We start from the raw sequence: 25155 nt of genomic DNA on the forward strand, positions 1-25155 counted from the left end.
TATGGGGTATATAATGAGGTATGAACTTTGAAAATGAATGATCTAACATCTCTATTTTCTGATACTACCAATTCAACCCGACTTACCCTTTTTTATTTCTCTGTTTTCTGAACTAGATGTTAAATTGTGGATGTAATCCAATATTCTGCTAAATTTGATATGCTAATTTTGTGAAGAGACCTTATCTCTCCTAATCATTTATGAATTTGCATTAACAATATCAAAGACAACCAGGAAATTTAGTCAACAGCTGTCATTATTTCCCAGTTGGGCTTGGAAATTTAAAAAAACAGGTGCTATAAATTCTAAAAAAATATGCTATTAAACTGAGAAAATGTTTTTCTAAATAATTAGCTAAAGTAGTGTTAAATATTGCAGCATTTTCAAGCTATGGGATCTAAATTTATATAAAAAATGCATTATTATTTACTAGAAAAAGATGAATAGAAAAATAAAGATTTTTCTAAGGAATTGTCAGGAAGGTGTTTCAATCTACATCAAAATCCATATTTACAGGCTGTAAGGAATGATGTTTTGAAAAAACAATGTGGGTTGTCTATAATTGTGAAAGCTAACAGAATTGAGGAGTGGGAGGAATTTATTTATATTGTACATTTCTGTGAAAGGCAGAGAAATTAATTTGTCTCCACTATTTGCATTCAGATTCTAAAGGCCATGTACAGGTTCCATGAGTTTTAATTTGGAAATTTCTTTAGAATTATATGATGCTCATTAAATTGTCCTACGATTCATTACTATTGACTCAAGTAATTTAATGGCCAAAGTAAGAAGAGATCAGAAATAACACCTAAAGACGTAATATCCAATATTTCATGCCAAGAGGTATTTTAGCTGTCAGGATCACAGGAAAACAGGATTTTTTTTTTTTAAGGATTCTGTTTGTGAGTGCTCAGGAGGCTGCATTTACCATGTCAGGGCTGTGCAATCCACTCAAAACTGATGGAAGCAGACAAATTCTACACACCCTACTACTAGGGGGAAGCATCTCCTACTGCACACTGAAATAAAGTACAGTGAACTTTATGTGCAGATTTATGAATAAAAACTTCCAGACAGCAAAGAGAAAAAGTGGGAAGAAGCCATGGTAGGACCAGGATTGTGGGACTGCTAAAAATTTCTGTGGTGCCTTTTGAATAAATTCAACATCATCAGCGTTTATAATGGATTTCTAACGCTGTGTTGATGCCTGCCTCTGTCCTGGCAGGCTGTCCACCACCAGCAGCTCTCTGGGGATGGGCACCAATGGCTCCGATGAGTTTTTCCAGTCCTCGAACCACGCAGAGCAAACGTTCCGCAAGATGGAGAGTTACCTGCAGCAGCAGCAGCTCTGTGACGTGCTCCTCATCGCCGGGGACCAAAGGATCCCAGCACACAGGTACGGCCCCCAGGGCCCTTCCTGCCCCTCATTCCCAAAAAAGCTGCCTCGATTTATGAATAGTTGGTTGTGAATGGAGAGTTACTCTGATTAGTACTCCAGCTAATCGCCATTCATATCTATTATTTTGAACACAATAAAATCCAAGTGCAAACTGCCGGCACTGTCCACCCTCTCTTCTTGCTGCTGTCAAACCACAGCAAGATCAGCGAAGAAAATCTGCCCAGATAAGCACTCTGGGAGAAAATTAGATTACTAATTACTCTTTTAACTTCACTCCTCACTGCTGCAAGATTTGACTCCTATGCTAATTGTTTCCGTTGTGCACACAGTTCATAACATAATAAAGCTGGATTTTCTGCCTGGTACTGAGATGATGAGGTAATTTGCTGTCCTGCTGATGCCTTGTGAAGGCTGTGCTAGAACAGAGGCTAGATGGAGTTACAGAATAAAGCAGGAATTTATTGGGAGGCCTCAATGGATCCACCTTGGGCAGCACAAGAGCTCAGCCAGGCCTGCACCCAAGATGAACCAAAATGGTCCCAAAATGCACAACTGCTCACGGGGTCTGACACATTTATAAGTTCTGGTCCATTTGCATATTGGAGTTAATAGTCCAATTATAGTTTTAGGTTATGATTCCCCATACTTGTTTTTCTCTCTCCAGCCCACGTTGTTTGTGCTCCTGGGCTGAGATTTGGATCATTTGTCCTTGGTGCCCAGCTGGAGCAGGAATTGTTTTGTCTCCCTGCTCTGTGCACAGAGCTCACCATCCCCTAATATAAAGCCCAGAAATACACACTAAAGCAGCACAGAATGAGAAAAATATAAATTATAAAACCTTGAGGCATCTCTGCTAACCCTGCCTCCCCTGCAGGCTGGTGCTCAGTGCAGTCTCTGATTACTTTGCTGCCATGTTCACCAACGACGTGAGGGAAGCGAAGCAGGAGGAGATCAAGATGGAGGGAGTGGATCCCGAGGCGCTGAGGGCTCTGGTGCGCTACGCCTACACAGGTAACCCTGCCCCAGAGCTGCTCCCAGAAATTTATTTATAGTTTTGTTCATTAATATATGAATTTTCATGCCAAAGTTCCATTTATAGAAATTTATACATATTTTTGTTCATAATATATGAATTTTCGTACTAAAGTTCTGCTCGTAGAAATGTATATATATTTTTGTTCATTAATATATGAATCTTCATACTAAAGTTCTGCTTATGCAAATTTATACATATTTTTGTGCATAAATATATGAATTTTCATATTAAAGTTCTGTTATAGAAATTTTTTATATATTTTTGTTCATTAATATATGAATTTCATACTAAAGTTCCACTTATAGAAATTTATACATATTTTTGTTATTATTATATGAATTTTCATACTAAAGTTCTGTTTAAAGTTCCATTCATACTCAAGGTTGGAAGGGAGTTTAAACACTCTTCTCCAACCCCCACACCTTCCACAATATCAGGTTACTCGGAGCCCTGTTTTGGGGAAAGTTTTTTCCCCAGTCACAATTTTCTTTTTGTTTCTTTTTCCCAACCCAGATCAGATCTAAAGCTGTTAAAGTTCCAATAAAAATGTCCAAATCATTGTATTCAAAATACACCGAATCCTGTGAGTCAAAATATCTGTTTAAAGAATCCTTCAGCAAGAAAGGAAAAACAGGACATCTCAGAGAAAAGCCAAAGAGTGACAAGGTTTTAAATAATGAAAATACAAGGGAAATGACTTAAAAAAAAAAAAAAAAAAATTAATTTTTTTTTTTTTTGTCCTAAATGAAAACTGCCCAGGTATCCTCGAGCTAAAAGAAGACACCATAGAGAGCTTGCTGGCTGCTGCGTGCCTCCTGCAGCTCTCCCAGGTCATCGAGGTGTGCTGCAATTTCCTCATGAAGCAGCTGCACCCCTCCAACTGCCTGGGCATCCGCTCCTTTGGGGATGCCCAGGGCTGCACTGAGCTCCTCAAGGTGGCCCACACCTACACCATGGTAAGGTGAACAGCTGGCAGCTTTGCAGTCACACTTACATACAGAAATATTCACTTCTGCTGTTCCCCACCTCAGAGTTTGGCCCTGTAGAAGGGCAGCCGCAGTGAATTTAAATTTGCAGTACAAGTGGTACCTGCTCCTGCCAAAAAATGTAATAGGGCCTTAACACAGCTCATGTCTAGGGACAGACAGCAATGGGCCATGCTCAGGTCTTTGATTCCACACACAGAAAATTCTAAAGCTGCTTTTAAGGTGAGATACTCATAAATAGAGTCAAAATAAAGAATGTATTGGGAAGATTTGGAATGCTAAAAAAGAAGCACGTCCCTGACTGGAGCATAATCCTCCTCTGGCTCAAAGCAAGAAATGAATATTCAGAGCATGGGAAACAGAGAAGTGAGATAACTTGCTATGAAACCAAATTGAGGGATAAATATTCAGGGCAACAAGATGTGCTATCACAGCTTCAAACACACAAAAAGAATGGCAACTGCTACAGCTAAACAGATATAAAAAGAACGACTTGTTGGGAGACCCATGGCAGCTTTCTGCTTGGAATATTAGGGGAGGATGTCAGAACCAGTTTAGAGGCTTCAAAATGCTGAGAACTCTCCAGCAGGGATTGTTCCTGTCCACCAGCTGAAGGAGGCGAGAGAGGCATGAGTAGATCCAGGGCACTGCTTGTGCTCCTCCCTGTCCCAGCAAAGAATTCTCTGTTTAGCAGCAATTACACCCCCTTCAAGTTTCCAAGTTTGGAACGGGGCATTTAAGATAGAGGTTTGCTCAGCCTGTATAAAACAGTGCTGTCCTTGCTGCTCCAAACCTTTTTGTATTCATCCAAAATCAGGAAATCCCCCTCTGCTGTTGCCTCTTTCCTCCCACCAGTGTGAGAACGTGGGGTTAAAATTGTGGTTCAGATTTCTGCAAAACTGAAATAAAATCATGGGGTTGAATTTATGATTTTATGACAGTAAGAGATGTTGAGACAGTAAAAAACAATGGGATTATGACAATAATTTTTGTTTATAGTTTTTTTAACCATTTAAATTCTCCAGTCTTTCCCAGGAATTAAACTTTTATTATTTTTTGAAACAATGTATAAAAAATATGAGAGTTGAGTCATTAAGAACTTCCTAAAATGAAGGATTATGATGACTCTGTGACACTCAGCAGCACTGGGTATAAGTTTTATATTATTTTCCTTGAAAACAACTTCTAGAACCACCTCCTATTCTGGCATGGAACAGATTGAAAATGCTGCCATGAAACAGAACCTGGACCACAAACCCACTGACCACGTTTGCTACTGACAGCTTAGAAAGAGCAAAACTGCACCTCTGAAATAAAAATCTGTCTCAAACCCTTGCAGAGCCATTACAAAAAGCCTTTAGAGAACAGGAGATGATCACAATGCATAAACACATAAACATTGTGGAGGGGGATAAGTAAAACACTCAGGTTTGTTTAGTGTTGGTGAAAATGCGGAATTAGGGGAAAAGCTAGAAAATTGTCCTGTAAATACAGAGCCCATTCAATTTTCAGATGTGCTGTAAACACCAGATCCATTCAATAAAACCAGACACAATGGGGACCTTCCCCTGCAATGTTTTGGCCACAGAGGCAGAGAATTAACAATTTCCTGCCTGGTATCTTTTCGTGCAGATAGAGCTCGTTCTGATAAACAACTTGGGCTATATTTGTAACTAGAAGTGGACTGGCCTTCCTGTCCCTGTTTCTGAATGTCACAAATTGAAGCAGGATATGCATAACAGACCAAAGTTGACATCTCCTTTAATCACTGATACTTCTGAATTTGCATCCTGGCTACACTTGGAAAGAGTTGCAGAAAGTGAAGAAACTGTTGAAAACAAAAAATAAAATATCAGTTAAAATTTCTTCAACTGCCCTATTTCAGTCTGGTTCCTAAAGAGGATATATTAAAATATATTAATTAAAATAATTAATTAATTTCTAGAAATAGAAATTCTATTTCAAATGCAGCCATAAATTCCTACATGCATCTCTTTGCAAGTAACATAATACCCTCTCTCTCTTCACCAAATTTCTTTTTTCTTTGTAATTTGATAGGGAATGAGATAATACATATATTTATATCCTATCTATTGATATCAACTCTGATATTCTTGTAACTGAGATGTAAAACATTTTTTAATGAAAAATAATTCTGTGACAGACTCTAGGTATTTAAGAAACTTCTGGAGTTGGGGAGTTTGATCACAGCAGTAGCTAAAAGGCTGAGAAGCCTTCATTGGGATTTATCCAACTTTGTATTGCCCAAACAGTGCTGAATTTCCTTTGCTGAATTTTCTTGCCCTAAGAGCACGGTCACACAGCCAACAGCTGGCACAGCTTGCTGCAAAAAGATTGGAAGGTTTTGGTTTATTTGGCTCAAAACCTTTGAATCTGCAACAGAAGGGACACATTTTATTTGAGTGCCCACTTGGCAGTTCTAAAATGCACATTTTACCTTCAAATAGTATTTCTATCAAGCCACAGAGCTAAGATCACACTGATGAACAAAAGTGCCAGTGGCAAATCCCTAAGCCAGGACAGAGACATCTGCAGCATGGTGGTGTGAAAATGAGCATAATTCCTCAGTTCTGCAAGAGCAGGGCAGCAAAAAGCAACCAAAATGTCCCTTAAAAAAATCTACCAAAAAATCCCTACCTAAATCTCCCCTAAATGGTAGGAGGACATTTAGTGATCGTTAGAACATCCACAGCATTTCCCTGAATGAAACATTCACAAATCCTCCATTATCTAAGAAAAAGCTACGTCTACCAGTGAGAATCACCAGTCCATTGAAATCTCCTTTTGTTTTTAGGAGCACTTCATAGAAGTAATAAAAAACCAGGAATTTCTTTTGCTCCCAGCTAATGAAATTGCCAAGCTCTTGTCTAGCGACGACATCAACGTGCCGGACGAGGAGGCAATTTTCCAGGCCCTGATGATGTGGGTGAGGCACGACCTGCAAACCCGCCAGCAGGACCTGGGCATGCTCCTCTCCTACATCCGGCTGCCCCTGCTGCCCCCCCAGGTGGGAACACCGAGGGTTAACGGGGGGCTCTGCCCGCTGGAACGCCTGGATTGAGCATCCTGCAGGCAGAACTTGGTGGGAAGGTTCTGGTTGGGGCTGGAGATTGTTGGTGGTTTTCCACCCTTTTAATTTATTTTTTTTTATATCTTCATTGTTTTTAAACACAGATGAAAATAAACTCCCCTCAGTGACAGTGTGATTACCAGGCCCAGAATTACCTCTAAAAAATGCCAGTCTATTCCAAAAGCCAAGAGTTCCAATGCTGGGTTGTAATAGCTCCCCTCTAACAGCACAGCAATTTAGATAACATGCAAAGATATTTCCTTAGATTTATCAAGCTGCAGGACAGATAAGCCACAATGCTTCTTTCTTTATTGCCATAAAAAGCAGGCAAATATTAAAGGGCCTAAATGACTGCTGACAATTCTGAGCACTGACATTACTTGTCCTTTAATTCTGGAAGAGACAATGCATCCATCAAGCTCAGAGCTGGACGTTCTGTTTTACAGAAAGGTGACACTGCTGTGTCTGTGTCATAGAGGAATCTTTCTATTTCCTCAAAATTTCATATAGAATATTGAGACTGTCAGTCAGGACTTTATGAATCTGCATGACTGATGCTGCAAATATTCTGCCTTGAATAACATATAAAAGTACCATAAACACTTAATTTTAAATAGATTTAGTATCTTATATTCACAGAGATGTCCAGTACTCTGTGCTAGATTTATTTACTCACATAAGGAGTTTTGTAAAGATAGTGCAGCACTAAAAGTTTCTGATTTGAACCTTTTTTAAGAGTTTAAAAGAAAGAGATAGGAAAAAATTAATCAAAGCCATCACACTCACAGACTTTTCCCCTCCACCTTTATATAGTTTTGCTTGCATTAAAGCAGAGTTCCCAGCAAAGCCCAAGTGAGTGGTGAGCTCAAAATGAGTATTTGTAGCTACAAATACTTCAATTATTCAAGTACATGCAATTTTAATGATTGAGCTGTATATCAAGATGTTTGTTTCCCCTCATTTCCTAGCTCCTGGCTGATCTAGAAAACAGCCCCATGTTTGCAGACGACCTTGAGTGCCAGAAGCTGCTCATGGAGGCCATGAAGTACCACCTGCTGCCCGAGAGACGCTCCATGATGCAGAGCCCTCGCACCAAGCCCAGGAAATCCACAGTGGGTGCCCTGTATGCTGTGGGAGGCATGGATGCCACTAAAGGTAAGCCCACAAATTAATTTGATCAGATTAATTCATTGCATTACAGACACTCAGGGAGTACATGACATTTAGTTAAATATTTCCCATAGGAATGTGTCAATTTAGGGGTAAAAAAGAAGAAAAAGCAAATTACAGAACAGAATCCTATGTGCCAGCAGTGCTTTCTTCTTGCAAGAATCATATTTGTAAACAATACACTTATATTTAGGCGCAGAATAAAGAAGTTTGAGTCATATGGTGATTTTTAAAATTAAACTTAGTATGAATTTTTGGGAAAAATAGTTGAATTTACAAATCAGAAGAAAAAGTAAATATTTAAAATGTATCAGGATTCTTTTAATATTGAACCTTGTGGTCTATATTCTGACAAAGTAAGAAAGCTTGGATTTCAGAGAAGCAGAAAAATAAAACCAAAAAGCATCACTGAACTAGAGAGAACTCCTACCTAATGCTTATAAATCCTTATTAGAACATTCCAGGTGGAAAGATTTGTATTTTTCATGAACACAGCTTTTCTTCAGGACTTCAAACACAGGCTTGTTTTTTTCCCCCAGATTTGTAGTTGAAAGTTAATTATTATAAATATATTCCAGTTTCTATTATTTGATTTTCACAACTGCAATCAGGTTACAGCTTTAAACATTGCACTATTCTATTTAGGAAGCAGAATATTAAATCATTTTCTGCAGGAACCTCAACTTCAAACCCACAGCTTGGAGCCAGAGAACTCTAATTAGTTTAAAGTCTAGCGACTCGCAGCACAGAATTACTTTTAGCTGTGTGAGTTCACTTTTAATAGAATCACAAAGAAGATAATCCATTTCATGGTTTACAAAAAGCTGCTGACGACTGATTTTTCCCCACATGAGAGACCTTGCAGAGCTACCTCCCTATCTCTGTGCAATCAAATCAGGTGCAGAACACACATCCATCCCCTGCACAACATGAAAACACTCATTCCTAGCACAATTTAGCAAATTGGAGTTAATCTGGTGCAATTAAGGAGATTCATTAGCGATACTGAGTATTTATGAATTATATCAGGCAACCAGGTAATCTTTAAAGAAAATAAGAACACAATTTTCCAATCATTTTTTCCTAGTAAAGGTTATGTAAAGGAAGGGTTATTTCAGCCAACATCTGCGCTTCCTCTTGGTGCCTCTCTTACTTCTCACCTTGGAGCCAAGCCAATTGTTTGAACTTTTGCCTTTTGATGGGTAGGAAGAGCAGCATTTCTGCTCCTCCTGCTGCCCTCCACAGCTCTGACTCAGATTCGGAGCCTGGGCTGGATTGGGAGATAAAGGAGCAGCAGAAAGGCACCAGGATGCTGTGGAGGAGCAGCTCTGAGAAGGGAAAATCTCCCACCCCCGGCAATAACACACTGCCTGTGATGGAGACAGGCACCAGGCAATGCCAGCTTTGCCTTTGTGCTTATCTCAGGTGGGATACCAGGACAAATCTCAAATTCCAATGATCAAAAGAAGATCAAAGAGGCGCTTTTGGGCTGGAATTTTGAAAAACGGGAATGCGCCTACACCGCGTTAGGTTTTGTGACTTTCAAATCTTGGAGCCTCTGTACAAATTACAGCCCACAGGGCATGGCTGAACACACTCAAACCTGACTGCATTTTCCCTGTGTTTTAGTTAGTGTGAGAGATTTCCTTTGAAGTGGAGAACTTTGGGGCACTCACGTATTAGCATAGAATAAATGAGAAAGAATCAAAGCAAGGAGCAGCAAACAGAATAACAAGATGGAAAGAACACGCAAAGAAACCCAGCTGCTCTGAATAAAGGGGAGAAAGCAGAATTTCTGTCTTTTATTGCAGATGGAGCTGGTTTCTTTCCCAAACTATGCATGTGGAAAAACATATAGATAAGAGAAAAGACAGCATGAGATAAACTCTTATTTCACTGAATTTCTGGAGTACATCAGGTGATCTCTAACAGATCTCTAAACCAAATCCTACCTTTCTTTTCTGCATGGCTGTTTTCCTGTTGTAAAAGTAATTTCTTAGCCACAAACTGCCTGTTGTTATCTCCCAAACACCACTTGTCTGGTCTCAAATCCCAGTCAAGGAACAAGAAATCAGCTCTGTTTCCCTCACCTGGCTGCCTTTGACTGAGCTGAATTTGAGCTCCAGGGTGCAGTGGCAATTCTGCCTCGGATGTTACTGAGCCGTGGCCTCGCTGTGCTCAGCAGCTCTCAGAGGAGCAACTGTGGCTCCTGAGCAGTGATGGGAGCCAGGGTGTGGGGAAGTGTCAGGCTGAATGGCAGAGAGCTCCTGCCCAAGGAAGGGTTTCAGTAAAAGGTTAGTGCAGGTCCAGTGACCTGACAGAAATGGAAAATGTGGCTGATGTGTTAAAGCAGCCAAGCAGCTGCTGCACAGGTGAGCCTCAGGCAGGATACCTGTGGGAAGCAGGTGTGCACTCACACACAGCCCTGCCTCCTGCCTGACTCCATCCTAAAAGGGAAAACACACACAGGATTCCTGAAGGTGCTTGTCCAGCTCCTCAGATGGATACATGAAGTCTGGTTTTAATATCACTAATGCTTCAGGCACTAAACAGCAGATTGTTGTGAGGCCCTGTATTGATAAGGAATATAAAGAAGCCCCAAAACAAACCCACAAAGCCCCTACTCTCATGGTACTTAAGCAACAGATCCAATTCACCTCCAAAATTGCAGTGCTACAAAAATTGCCATATTGTAAATGCTTGGGCATCCCTGATGAAGGCAGGAATGATGAGGAGGACTCCATGTTCTCAGAAGGCCAATTTATTACTTTATTATACTATATTATATTAAAGAATACTGCACTATACTTAAGAATAGAGAAAAGATACTTACTGAATGTTAAAGGGATAATAATGAAAACTCGTGACTCTTTCCAGAGTCCTGACACAGCTTGGCCCTAATTGGCCAAAGAGTCAAAACAACTCACAGCACAACGCAATGAAACAATCACCTATGGGTAAAAAAATCTCCAAACACATGAGCACAACACAGGAGAAGCAAATGAGATAAGAGTTGTTTTCCTTTTCTCTGAGGCCTCTCTCACTGCCTTTCAGCTCCCAGGAGAAAAATCCTGGGTGCAAAGGAATTTTTTCAGAGAATGTGAATGCCACACTGCCAAAATTTAATTCTCCATTTCTTGCCACCAGTATATTCTCCTAGACTTGCCAACCATTCATGCAATTAATGCAGCTTTCTCATTGGGTTCACACGAGAACTGACGTTCACAGCAAAACATCACACCCAAAATTTCAATGTTTTATAACTGAATCCCATTTTGAGCTGGCTGCTGGTGGCTGGGCACTGCTCCCTCCATGGCTGTCTCTGTTTGTCACAGGCACCACCACAATTGAGAAGTACGACCTGAGGACCAACAGCTGGATCCAGATTGGGACCATGAACGGGCGGCGGCTGCAGTTTGGGGTGGCCGTGATTGACAACAAGCTCTACATCGTGGGGGGCAGGGACGGGCTCAAGACCTCCAACATCGTCGAGTGCTTCAACCCCGTCACCAAGGCCTGGACCGTGATGCCCCCCATGTCCACACACAGGCACGGCCTGGGTAAGAGGGGCTCTGCCTCGGAAACCTCCCAGCACACACACAGGGCTTTGATCCACCCCAGCGCTGCTGAGAAATCTTCTAACAGCGTGCACAGACACCCAGAAATATTTGTAGGGGATGTTTTTCAAAGAGAGATTTGCCAATTGCCATAATTTTGTGATTTTATTAGTATCCACCTAACTAGCACTGGTGTTCCAGGGTTAATTTTGCTGGTAGGTAATTCCAAAATATAAACTATATAACTATATATATTATTTTCACTATATAAACTATGGCAAAAATAATTAACTTTTCACATGTTTTAATGGTCAAATGATATGTTTACAATACAATAACAACCTGATTTATTTTTTTTTTTTTTTTTTTTATAAATTATGAATTAAACTCAGAGATATCAACCACCTCTCTAACTCAGATCAGGGCATCACCCACGCTGAAGAAAACAGTGTATGGAAATAAGTACAACTTCACCAGTTCTAATGTTGTAATTACAAGAAGTTTTACAGAGCTCGGTGGTGGCTTAGTATCTATGTTTTTTTTAACTACAAAATAATCCTTAATATTATTCACATTGAAGGAATAATATGAATATGAAATCTAGAATTTATTTCCAGAACTATAGAAAATAAGGCTAAGTTTAGAGATGAGTAGACTGTAACAGAGAGAAGATGATGATTTCTGAATTTATATATCCCAGGCCTGATGAAAAAGCTGGCTTCTCTTAAGTTACAGAAACAGGTATTTCTTGAAATGATCAGTAAGTTCAAATGTCATGGAATATTTCTATTTTTATGGATAATAGAGGAAGATTGATCCCGAATTGTTTGGCAAACCAATGTGGCCCATGTCACCTTCTCCACTGCTTGACAGAGAAAGGGTCATGGAGGGTTCTTATCAGCCAGAGCACCAAATTTATGAAACCAAATACTAGTAGGTGGCAAAGAGGAAGAAGACCAAACAGATGAAATAATTTGCATTGAAATATTAATAATTCCTGACTGCAGGGGCATAATTCTCCCCAACAAGTAGGTCACAGCCATAAATTGGAGAGCCCAAAGTTTGGCTTCAATCTGTGCCTGGTTTGCAAAGCTGCCTCACACTTACAGTCCCCATTACCTTCAGGGAGATTCTGTGCAGTTGGTGCTTTTGAAGAAATCAGGCCATGTATATTTAGGGCTGAAAGACAGATTTAGAAAACTTTTAAGCAGCTGGATTGAAACATTTTTCCTCACCTAACAAAGGGAGCAAAGAGCAGCAGCAGCTCCCAAAGGGAAGGCACCAAAGCCCTGCTCTGGAGAAGCACAATGGGCCAGGCTTTGTCCACCCAGAGCTTTGCAGTGACAGCCAAGCTGGCTCTCCTGGGCCTCAGGGACAGCTGATAGGAGCCAGCTCTCATCCAAGAGGCATTAAAATGTTGTGGTGCTCTAGCTGGTAAGGACAGCCAGCTCCCCACCCACCCAGGCTTCGTGCTGGCAGCACTACAGAGCTTCAGCTGGCTCAGAATTAGGAGACATTGCTGGTTTGGGCATATTTTTCATTGCCTGACTCGAGTTTTGCCTTTTTGTAGGAGAACAACATCGTTCCCCAGTTAAGGGCTCAAATTTGTTTTTGCAAGGTCACCAGAAGTGAAAGAGATAAGTCCAAGAAGAGAACATCAGAACTAAAGCAGCTTTCCTCTAATCTTTTGGCAAAAGATAATGGTTATTTAGAAGAGCACTGTATGTGAAGTGCTTGTTTATCTCTATTTATTCTTCCAAATGAAAAGGCAGCTTTCAGATCATTTAATACCAGCCGAAATTGCTTATCTGCAGACAGGGAATTAGCGAAATGAATTCGCCGCTGGTCACCGAAACCAGGAGATAATTTGTCCCTAATTCTATTCCATGTCCCTAATTCTATCTCTGAAGGAGTAGCAATGCTTGAAGGACCCATGTACGCAGTTGGAGGCCACGATGGCTGGAGTTACCTGAACACGGTGGAGCGCTGGGACCCGCAGGCGCGGCAGTGGAATTACGTGGCCAGCATGTCCACCCCGAGGAGCACCGTGGGGGTGGCAGCCCTCAACAGCAAGTATGGCAGCAGGAAAACCTCTCCCTGGGCTTTCATTTGCTTCCTTCCCTGCCAGTGCAGCTTCTCGCGTTTGATTTTCAGGCTTATGGTTATTAATGACCTCGAGGAAACAAAGAGAAAAATGTAATGCGTAGAAATAAGAAAGTCTTAGCTGTGTGGTAAATTGATTGCAGGCTTGCAGTCAGGTTTTAAAAACATTTCAGCCTTTTAAAATTATAGCAATGTGAAAATGTCATTACATGCACACCAGAATTTTACCTAGAATGTAACATATGGGGATGTAAAATCAGCTACTTAAAAAAAATTTCCAAGTTTATGTTTACACTTTAAAATCATTGTGTCTAAATAGACTTAACGTGTACAGAAACAAAGTTTTTCCTTTGTCATACAAATTCACAGCCAATTTTTAAAAAGGTAGATGAGGTGTTTAATGGAAAGGAGATGAGTTTATTAATTAGGTATGGAATGAACAGTCGCTTATAAATCTTATCCTATCCAGATTTGCTCCACCCTCCATCTCTTGCTTAAATACACAAAATCAAGTGTTAATGCATCCAAACATTCTGCTAAGATGCTAAAGCCAATCAAGCCCTTTTACATGGGAACAGACAACTGTGGATCTTACAAAAACCTTGTAAAAATACTCAGGTTGTGGAGAATACAATTTGAGCCAACATTTCTTATTTAACCCTGTGGGAACCTCTCAGCAGTCTGTAGGTGCTGGGAACACTCAGGTACAGGCAGACAACTGCTTTTACCTGGAGCCTTTGCCACTGGCTTCCCTGATCTCTTTGTAAGTTCCCAAAAAAGAGAAGGAGAAAAAGCAGAAACAAAGATGTCAGCAAAGGGATGTTTGTAAATGCAAGCTGGGGATTTGCATTCATACAAGGCAGGATTCAAACTGTAGAGGCAAAAGTGCCTCTCCAGGTCCCTGCTACAGCTCAGAGGAAATGTTCTCAGCAGAAACCCAACCAGAAACTCCTCCTGGTGCCTTCCACAGCAGCAACATGCAGGAAACCACTTTGTCAGAGAGGAAATCAGCCCGATCCTGACTCTGTTCTCAATCATTGCTGATACAAACTGTCTCCAGCAGGGCTTTAAATCACGTCTGTTAGTCTGGTGATGTAATTTCTGGCATAGCAGGAGATCAAATGTCCATCACTCAGTCTACTGCTGCGCTCCAACCAAGAGAATGCTTCTCCTTTTCCTGTTTCCCTAAACCACACCATATTTTTTCCTGTTTAACCCCACCAGCAAAGCCTTTGCATATCTGTGGAGCAGCACTTTCGGACCAATAAATGCTCCATTGAAAACATCAGTCAATGATGCTATATTTGGTCTTTTCCTCAGAGAATGGGAAACACCACCGTGTTTGTAGACATGTTGTGGAAAACAAAGGATCCCAACCAATCACTTTGTGTACACAGAGATTTCCTTGCCCTGTGAAAGCTGTGTAAGCAAGCAGGCTGTATCAATGGCACGATGTGAAAAGAAAATAAATCAAAGCCTCAAGTTTTGTATGGATCAGGCAACAAACTGCACAACCAAACTCAATTTTATCAAGTGAAAAAACAGTAGGAGAGAGAAAGCTGGGGATTTTTTATTATTCTAATGGTGAATAGAAGAATCTTCTAGTTAAAATATGCACCAGAGAAATCGGAAAGATTCTTAAGTCTCTGGAATAAAACAGGCACTTCTAAAGGAAAATTCAGCTGATCTGGTTTACTCTGGGCAAGTTCCACATTTCCCTAGTTCTCTAATAAGCTGCACTAAATAAATGAAATTTCATGGCAGAAAACAATGACAAAGGTATGAAAGGGAGCAGAAAAACCAGAACACTCAACACCTGAACACATCTTCTATTACATTCCATCCTAGTCCAGCAGCACCCAGGTCAGCTTGAGACCAGAAACAAGTTCAGGCTTTGGAAAATTCATTGACAGAAAGCCACAACCCTCTGATATTTTTTAGTACGGATTACTGCAATTTATTTCTAAAAGTTGTCCCAATGTTTTTTAACAAGGATTACCACAATTTATTCCTACAAGCTGCCCCAACATCAGCTTTTTAAATCTCTGTTTGCTAACTGCCTTTGCGGTGAATAGACAAGACGACACAAGGTGGTCCCTTCTGTCCAGCAGATTTTCTTAAATACAGACTCAGAGGAAAATATATTTAATATATGTTTTTTGATATCTATTCAAGTTATTAAAGTCGACTGCGCAGGAAAAAGTTTTAATGTGATAATATGTCATACTCTGTAACCCTGTCCCAGGGAATGCCACCATATGTTTCAAACATATGCAGCATCTTTCAATTCAGTTCTTTCTATTGGCTCACATTTAGAGAACCTGACATGAATTTTTAAGCTTCATTTTCATGTGTGGCTGCTTGAACATTTCCATTGTAAGTGAAGAATGCAACTTAATCTAAAATGTCTTTATGTTAGATGGCAAACATTTAACATGATTGCCTTTGAGCAAAGGAAGTTCTGGAGCGCACCAAATAATGACAATTTTAAAGTGCTCTGAACGAAGTCAGCCAGATAAAATTCTCATTTGTGGGAGAGGAGAGACTGAAATTGTTTTCCTGCCTGCGGGTTGCTGTCGCAGGCTGTACGCGGTCGGCGGGCGAGACGGGAGCTCCTGCCTGAAATCCATGGAGTGCTTTGACCCTCACACCAACAAGTGGAGCCTGTGTGCCTCCATGTCCAAGAGGAGGGGAGGCGTTGGCGTGGCCACCTACAACGGGTTCCTGTACGCCGTGGGAGGCCACGACGCTCCTGCTTCCAACCACTGCTCCCGCCTGTCCGACTGCGTGGAGAGGTACAACATCATTCTGCCTTGTTTCCTCCTCTCTTTACCTTCTGAGAAGGGATTCTAGAATAGATTCTCTTCACAGCTGGAATGCTGTGTTTGTAAAACATATTCCGCCTTTTTGAAATAATAATTTGAGCGGGAATAACTGATTTCCGATACTTTTGTGATAACAAAAGAATTAAACCTCAGCAGCAAATTCCTCTCTTCTGCCTGAGCTACCCCAGAGCCAGGTGAAAGGAACTGAAGTACTGAGACAAGTTAAATGTGTGACCTTCCTATTTCTCAAATGCCAGGACTCAGGTTTAGGTGCTTGTGCCATATGCTGTAGGAATTAAATTCTTTTTAGCTTGACTGATACTGATGAAAGTTGTAAAAATACAAGAAGTATCACAGTCTTGTCATTTGGGGAAAAGAAAGGAAAACTGTGTGGGTGTTAAAATCCGCTATGAACAACAGCTGTCAAATTCTGTTCTCACTTAAATGGGGTAAAGCAGGAATTACCTGCAATTCACTGCAATTTATATTGGAATAGATCAGTAATAAAATCAATATTAATGTGAGATGCTGCCACGCATTTAATGTGAGAAACTTAGAGCTACTACACAAGATATTTAACTTCTTTTATAGTAAACTTCTCTGAAAACATTAATTCTGACAATAAACAGAAAACCAAAAGCTTTAAGGAGGAAGAAAATGATAAAATAATGAAATTAACTTTGCTGAGTCAACTGGTGGCCATGCTATCATCCCCACAGGTCCCATTTGTGTTTAAAATGTATTGATGGCTTAATGTAATTGAAACGAAGAGACTGTAATCAAAAAGTGAAAACAGGAGCATTTTCTGTGTGCTTGAAGGCCCCTCTAGTGGCTAAATCAAAAACTGAATTGTGGCATTCACAATCTCTGAAAAAATCCCTTTGCCCAGGATTTTTCTCCTGGGAAGCTGAAAGGCCTCAGAGAAAAAGGAAAACAATTCTTTTCTCATTTGTTTCTCCTGTGTGGAATGTGTTGGGAGATTGTTTACCCACAGGTGATTGTTTCATTGGACTCTGGTGTGAGTTGTTTTGACTCTTTGGCCAATCAGGGCCAAGCTGTGTCGAGACTCTGGAAAAAGTCACAAGTTTCCATTATTATCTTTTTAGCATTCAGTAATATAATCTTATTAATTATAATATATATTATCTACTCATTAATAAGATAATATTACTGAATACAGCATTCAGTAATATTACTGAATACAGCATTCAGTAATATTATCTTATTAGCATTCAATAATTCTTTTTAGCATTATTATCTTTTTTAGCATTCATATCTTTTCTGTATTCTTTTCTATAGTTAGTATAATACTATGTTATTTAGTATCCTTTCTGTATTATTTAGTTTTCTTTCTGTATTCTTTAGTATAGTTAGTATAATACTATATTATTTAGTATCCTTTCTGTATTCTTTAGTATAGTTGGTATAATACTATATTATTTAGTATCCTTTCTGTATTCTTTAATATAGTTGGTATAATACTATATTATTTAGTATCCTTTCTGTATTCTTTAGTATAGTTGGTACAATACTATATTATTTAGTATCCTTTCTGTATTCTTTAATATAGTTGGTATAATACTATATTATTTAGTATCCTTTCTGTATTCTTTAGTAAAGTTAGTATAATGCTATATTATTTAGTATCCTTTCTGTATTCTTTAGTATAGTTGGTATAATACTATATAATATAATATAGTACTATATTTTATTAAAGAATACTACACTATAGATGGTATAGTTATGCTATCTTTAGTATAATATTCTTTAATATAATATAGGATTATAAAGTAATAAATTGGCCTTCTGAGAACATGAAATCAGATGCATCATTCCTGGCTTTGTTGGGACATTCCCAGCAAACCCAATACCGAGTGACATCTCAGTTGTATTCGTTCAGAGAAGCAACACAGGAGAAAACAAGCAAAAACCAGCCATTTAAACCTGAAACGCGCCTCCACCATGCATTTTTCTGAATTTGACCCCCACGTTTCCTAGGTATTGCCGGAGCACCAGGGTAGCTATAGATCCAATGGTTTCAGGAACTCACGTCTTAAGAGAGGAACCCACTTGCTGCGGCAAAAAGTCCAAATATGGACCACACTGGACAAATTCAGACCAGCCTTTTTTGTTTATTAGTACATCAGCCTCAGAACATTGTTAGATGTTAACAGCATGCTGGCCTAAAGGAAAATGTCCTCGAAGGTGGGGTAAAATGGAATGACATAAAACCATCTCAGTTTAGATTTCAACCAATCACACCAAAACAAGACATATTGACAAGCTTTCCATCCAATCTTATAAAACATACGTAAGAGTAGTTAAAACAAAGACTGGTTCATAAAAGACAAAGAACAGAGCTCTATTCACAGTAACCTTCTAAAGATATACATTAAATAAACTTGTTGCCATCCTAAAGCCACATCTACAGAGTCCTATTGTTATTTGTCACGTCTACTGCTTGGGAAACTTTTCTGCTTGCTTGGGAAACTTTTTCTGCTGTAACAGAATCTTCGGGCCACATCCTGAGGCCTAAATACTCTTTTTTAACCATTTCCTAAAAACCCTCTAACTTTATGGATTCCCACAGGTATGACCCCAAAACAGATGCCTGGACCACGGTGGCCCCGCTGAGCGTGCCGCGGGACGCGGTGGGCATCTGTCCCCTGGGGGACCGGCTCTACGCCGTGGGCGGCTACGACGGCCACTCCTACCTGGACACCGTCGAGTCCTACGATGCTCAGAACAACGAGTGGACAGAGGTAATGAGGGCCCAAGGGTGCCTCAGAAAGGAGAGGGGATCTTCCTGCAGATAGGGGTAATTCTGTCCAAATACCTTGAAATTGTCACCGGTTTGGGGAAAAGCGACGAGTAAGGATGTAGGAATTGCTATATAATACTGGAGGTGGGCTTCAATGAAATATCAGCTCCCTCCCCTGCAAAATAACCACGTAAAACATTTCAGACTGAGGGATGGAGGAAATGCATGGGCCAGCAAACCAGCTTGCACAAATGACTTTGGGTTTTAAGTGTTCAAATTCCCTGTTGGTAGAGCTGGTGTGTTTGTCAGCCATGCCCTCTTCTGGAGGCACCTCCAAACTTTTATATTTATGGCCCTCCTCACTGAGACCAAGAGGAAATCCCTGCACTGCCAGGATCCTTTTGCAGCCATCTAAAATGTCTTCATGTTAGATGAAGACCAGAAACAAGTCCCTGGTTTTGAAGACCAACAACAGTCCCTGGTTTTGGAGCATTGGATGTGAAGGGCTTTGAACATGCCAGGGGACAACCCCATGCTAAACACTTGTAATTGAATTTTGCCAAAAAAGCCCAAACTGTGTTTTCATACCTTAGTTAAACCTAATTTTTTTAGCATTACATCAGTTTTAATAAACAAATTGCTTTCCCATTAATCTGAAAGTAATTTCTTCTTTTCCTATCCATAGGATGCTACTAAAAATGTTTCCTCCTTTTTCTTTTCCTTTTTCCTTTTCCTTTCTAGGAAGTTCCTGTCAACATTGGCAGGGCTGGAGCGTGTGTGGTTGTTGTGAAGTTGCCCTGAGGGCTGTAAATGACCATGAAACTGAACTGAGTGGAGTCTCAGAAGTGAAGAACCATTTCCAGGACAGTACAGACTGCACACACCTCAGCATCCCTCCCTTACAGACAATATTTATCCCTGAGCCCTCACACCATTACAGCACAGAAGTGTCTTCCTGCATCACAAAAATCAGAAAACTTTGCAGAAGTGAATTACTTTGTTATGCCTAATATGTAAAATCCAGTAAAATGGTTTAAATGTTTGAATGGTTCAGGTTTGTTACAAAATTGTGTCTGTTATTTATAAATTGCAGCAGTGAGAGATGTGTATAAGAATTCAAAAACTTTTTTTCCTTTCTATGTTGTCAGGAATGCTAAAGTTTATAAAAAATCTTTTATATTTTAAGTACATGAAAATGACTATGAAAGACCTCCAACAGGGAACTGCACAAAAAGAAATATTTGCTCCTAAATATTACTGTCAGCAGAATATCCTCTGCAGAAGAAACTTAATTTCTATATTCAGAAATTAAACTCCTAAATTAACTTTAAAATCAAGTCAGAGAAGGAGATAATTTGTTTGTTCTTTACCATCCAGCACTGCTAGAACTGTGACAGAATATCCATATTTAGCAGTGCATTAAATTGAATAGTAGGGTTAAGGTACCTTTATCCTATTATGTGCCACAGAAAGAAATCTCTCTTGTCAAAACATAATGCAAATATAATTTGCAATAATTTTCAGTGCATAGATTTGTGATATTTTAATGCTGCTCTGTGTCAGGTTACTCATGGATTTCTCTTTGCCCACTAACCATCTGTCAGTACGTGTTAAACCAACCTGACTATTCTTGGGATAATAACCATGCATTAAATTTTAAAACAATCCCATGATTACATTCCTTGAATATAACTTACAAAATGAAATTTTTATATCATATTGATATGACAATCTTTGACCTCAGCTGAAGATTACCAGCTTTCTCTCATGTACAGTAGAAATATGATAAGGAATAAACCACACCCACTGTGTAACTTTAGATACCATTTCTGTAAACCTGTTTATGTTCTATCTGGAATTAGTGGAATTGTAAGAATCAAGAGCAAACAGGAAAATGATCACCTGAGAACAGCACATAGTATTCCACTTGCATGATATTTTCTTTTTTGTGTGCCAATTTCTACTGTTTTGCTTTAATTTCATTTTTTTATAATTTCAAAATGCTGAAAGTGTATTCTAGAAAAAAGAATGTATGTAAAATATTCTATGCTGTAAAGCACAATATTTGGTCAGTATCCACCTCAGTGTTTGTTATGTTGTTGTTTTGTCAGTATCTGAAAATTCAGGACAGAGACAAAGATCTCTGAATGTGTAGGCCAAGTTTCCTGATAGAATACTGTGGTTTCAGATTTTAGCAATATGCTATTTTAAAACAAATTTATAGTATTAAACTTATTGAATGCCTCTAAAGAAAAAAAAAATCATAAGCATATTTATAAAAAGAAGAACATTTTTAACTTTAAAAATCAATTATGTTTATATATAGCATGCTACATTCAAATAAACTTTACTTTCTCTGCTAAGAAAATTTTGGACTATATTTTCTACTTGGACTATACTTTCAAAACTAGAAGACACAGAAGCATCAATCTCATTTTTGTACACTGAAAGAACAACAGATGCACAAAAATCCAAGCAAATGGGGAATGAACCCTAAACCAGTTTGTGGGTTCCAGAGGTCACATCAGAAGAATGTCATTAAATATTTTAATTTCCCAGCAGATCAAGGATCTGAAGCAAACACAAGGGGTGAAGCACAGACAGAATCTGCCCATGGTGCTGGGGAGTGGGAGGTGGGAGCTGTTCCTCTCTCCCTGTCTGTCCACCTGCCCAGAACACCTTCTTGCAGCAAACACCAACTTTTCAACATTCATAATAATAATTCCAACATTTCTCCCTTATTCTTTGTCATCCTGCTTTGGCCCTGCAACAGCCACGTGCAATCTTTTATCTGAATAAGGATTTGTGTGGATGCAGGGAGAGGATCCCTGCTGCTTTTCATTCGGGCTCTAAATCATGCTTTTCTCCTAAAACAGCACACCCTGCTTCCAGGAACCAGCACAGCCCCATGTGTTTGGAATACACTGGTATTGAATGCTCATTTTAAAAATAAAAATAAAAGGAAAAATTATTTTATTAACTATTTTTATTTTCCCAATAAAAAATAAGATAAAAATGCTCGTTTTTCCAATAAAAATGATACAATGTGCAACTTGATGCCAACATGGGCAAGAAGCACATCAGGACAGACTGACAGACTGACAACACCAATGGGCCTGACCCACTGAGCCTTTGCAGGGAATTTGAAATTTTCTTGGGAAAAAGAAGGCAGAAGCCCCAAGTGAGAGAAAGCAGCCATGGCTCCTGAGCTAATTGAGAGGTTTATAAATAAAAGCCCATCTCCAAAAACCTGTTCAAGTCTCTAGCACCTTAATCCAAACACACAGAATCTTTGAGGTGACACAGAGCTCCCCTGCCTTTTTCCCCTTCTCAGCTTGCAAATTTTATTAAATGCTCTATCAGTAAACAAGACAGGAAACAGGGAAAACACTTAGATATAAACTATCCCCTTAAATATCTCTCAAAATACACACTGCCATTTCTGTAATTTAATAAAGGCTCACAAGGAGTATTAGAACACTTCCTGTATTTCTTTACAGCTCTCTACAGAAATCCTGTCATGAGGTTTGCTTAGGTAAAAAATAACACAAGGCAGAAAAAATATGTCATGGTTTTAGCTTTCAGAAATCAGCTCCATTTATCAGTTTAATAAATTCAGTAGCTCTTCCTTGCATGAACCACAGCCTCTGAGGCAGAGCATGGGAATATTTGCATGTGTGTGTTACGCTCTCATTTCTGTGGCAAGGCTGAAGTAACAACACTTCTTCAATTTTAAGTTTGAGGCTGCATCTTTTTATAGAAACATCACCAAGATAAATACAGGTATGGGGAGAAGGGAAAGGATGGGAAGGATATGGTGGTTTTCGTACTGAACTTTAAGGGTTTTGTTTTGTTTTTTCCATATTATTTGTACAGCAGTGAAAAGCCATGTGAAAGGAAACCAGCACTCCACAAAAGGAAACTGGGCCCTTAACAGGAAGGTGGAAGGAAAGAAAGGAAGAGAATTTGAAGGTTTGGGTGATAACTCTACATGAGCTGCAGCAGCAATGATATTTTATGTAAATAGGATTTATGGGGAGCAGGGATACCACTTAGCCCTGAAATCAGTTCTGAAAGGCTGAAGGTGCAGCTTAACCCTGTCTCTGTCTAGTAGGAGATCTTTAGGCCAAGAGCACAAGCCCAGAAAAGTCCCTCCCACAGTGGCAGTGACACTTGGAGGAAAGCAGTATTAGAGCTATTTAAATCCATCACAATAAAAATAAATTATAGTCACAATAAAAATAAATTATATCCCTGATAGAATATAATTTTTTATTTCTTGCATAACACAGCTACACTAAACTCCAACCTCAATTGATCAGTTCTGGGTGTCTTCAAATTTTACAAACCAAGGAGTGAACAGCCTCCATTCACAGTTTATAGGAACTTCGTAAGGATTTACTCAATCCAGGCAGTAACACGAGAATTTTTCCCTGACAGGGTCACACATAGTACATTTTCCACACAGGATATTTCAGTGTGAATTTCCTTAGAGTTGCTTGATGTTTGCCCATTAATTTCTCACTCAGGGCGCACAGGACACTCTTAGACCCATTTCTTAATAATGACTCCTCCTCCTCAGCAAATTGGATAAAAGTTTTCTCATCCCCCAGTCCTTGCAAAGCCCTGAGCACTGGGGATTTGAGTGAGACCCGAGCTCAGCTCAGGCTCTGTTTGCCATTCAGGCTCTGCTCACAAGATGGTGCTATGTGACCATTTTTGGAGAATCCTGACTCTTTCTAAGAGAACACGAGGCTACCTTGCAGTAATATTTATCCTTGAAATATAAATCCAATCTTTAGTACTCTCCAGAGCCCCCTCCATTTAGTGGAGCTGCCTTATGGACACACTCCCTGCATACACAGGCACTGCTGAGCTCCTCAGGAAAGTCTGGAATCAAAGTTACCGAGGGACAACAAAGTCCTTCTGTAAATATTCCCAAAGCAGCAGCAGATACTGCTGCCCTGATGCCTGTCCTGGGTTTTGGCACATGGAAATCAAAATTGTTCATGTTTGATTTTGCTGAGCTTAGTCATGGAACCCATTTCTGTGGCTGCGAAGGTTTGGGATGAAAAGCCAAGGATGTGGGCAGGGGGATGAAGAGAAGGGTCTGTTTTGGCCCATTGCCATCAACCAGCCAGGTAACCCACAGACCCACCCCTGGCTTCATCCAGACATTTTTAAGCTGCAGTTCCTGATGTGGGGTAAAACTGCACAGCTCTGCCATTTAGAAAATGCACACAAATCCATAGGTGTTAAAGCCATAAATAAAATATAAAAAGGTTTCTGCCCTGCTTCCCTATTTTCCATACTAGGATAGCCATGAAACAGAGCCAGAGGTGAATACAATCTGCTTTACATGAAAGAAAAGGAAACTTCAAACAGTCCTGACAATTCTTTTTATAGAGGATAAAGCAGGGCTTCATCCTTCCACTGCAGCAGGGAACAGGGAATATTGAATATTCCAAGATATTGGATGCAACTTTTCCAGGATTCAGCAGTCTCACCTCACCCCTCTAAACACAGAGCTGCAACTTGTTTTTCTATGTAGTTCTCCCTGTCACCTTCAATTTATAGACAGTTCAATAATACTACTTCCAGAATTCAGAAAGAGGTTCTGAAGCAAAACATTAAAAAAGTACAGTTCATGAATTATTCCTTACAGAAAATAATTAATTTACAATCAGAAATTAACTAATTTACAATCAGCTTTATACTGTTTATAAGACAGCTCTAAATACAAACAATAATTTAAAAAATGTTGGGGAAAGTGAAATGTTAGAGCACTTGAAACTGACCCTCTCCTTTTGATTAAAGGGGTAACTGTTCCTCACTGACTTCTGTCAGCTCCAGGTAAGTCTGAGCTCAGAGACATTTGACTGTGTTCTGTAGAGGAGTTAAAACAACACAAATATCTTAATAATCTGTTGTGAACCACCACTATTACATGGTAAATTTTGCTTTGGTTTTTTTTAGGACATCTACTCCCCTCAAAAACATTTTCTCAATAATTACAACCGTGGAACAAAAGAAGCTCCATAGAAAACCTCTTTATTTCTCTGACATAAGCAGCAGAGATGGAAAGAGAGACAAAAATTCAAATTTATTGCCTCAGCTTCCTAAGCTCCTCAGTGTCCAACTGGTCCCTTTTAAAAGCCAGAGTTAATATTTGGATGCAGCTCTTTGCATAACAAGTCTCAGTGGCTCTTCCCCTGCCTCCTCCTCCT

At 39.6% G+C, this 25155-nt stretch overlaps 1 protein-coding gene across 1 annotated transcript in view; it reads left to right on the plus strand.

Moving 5' to 3' along the window:
* The window catches only part of KLHL4 (kelch like family member 4), a 39563-nt gene extending 18273 nt beyond the window's left edge, over positions 1-21290 (plus strand). The window contains exons 3-12 of the mRNA XM_064712722.1: positions 1226-1396; positions 2274-2410; positions 3195-3391; positions 6237-6449; positions 7481-7667; positions 11018-11242; positions 13150-13312; positions 15925-16137; positions 18758-18929; positions 19670-21290. Coding sequence (XP_064568792.1) covers positions 1226-1396; positions 2274-2410; positions 3195-3391; positions 6237-6449; positions 7481-7667; positions 11018-11242; positions 13150-13312; positions 15925-16137; positions 18758-18929; positions 19670-19729 — 1738 coding nt within the window. The 3' untranslated portion in view covers positions 19730-21290. The remainder of the gene's footprint in view (positions 1-1225; positions 1397-2273; positions 2411-3194; positions 3392-6236; positions 6450-7480; positions 7668-11017; positions 11243-13149; positions 13313-15924; positions 16138-18757; positions 18930-19669) is intronic.
* The last annotated feature ends 3865 nt before the right edge of the window (positions 21291-25155 follow it).

The sequence above is a fragment of the Zonotrichia leucophrys genome, chromosome 4A (genome assembly GCF_028769735.1).
Source record: "Zonotrichia leucophrys gambelii isolate GWCS_2022_RI chromosome 4A, RI_Zleu_2.0, whole genome shotgun sequence".
Taxonomy (NCBI): Eukaryota; Metazoa; Chordata; class Aves; order Passeriformes; family Passerellidae; genus Zonotrichia; species Zonotrichia leucophrys.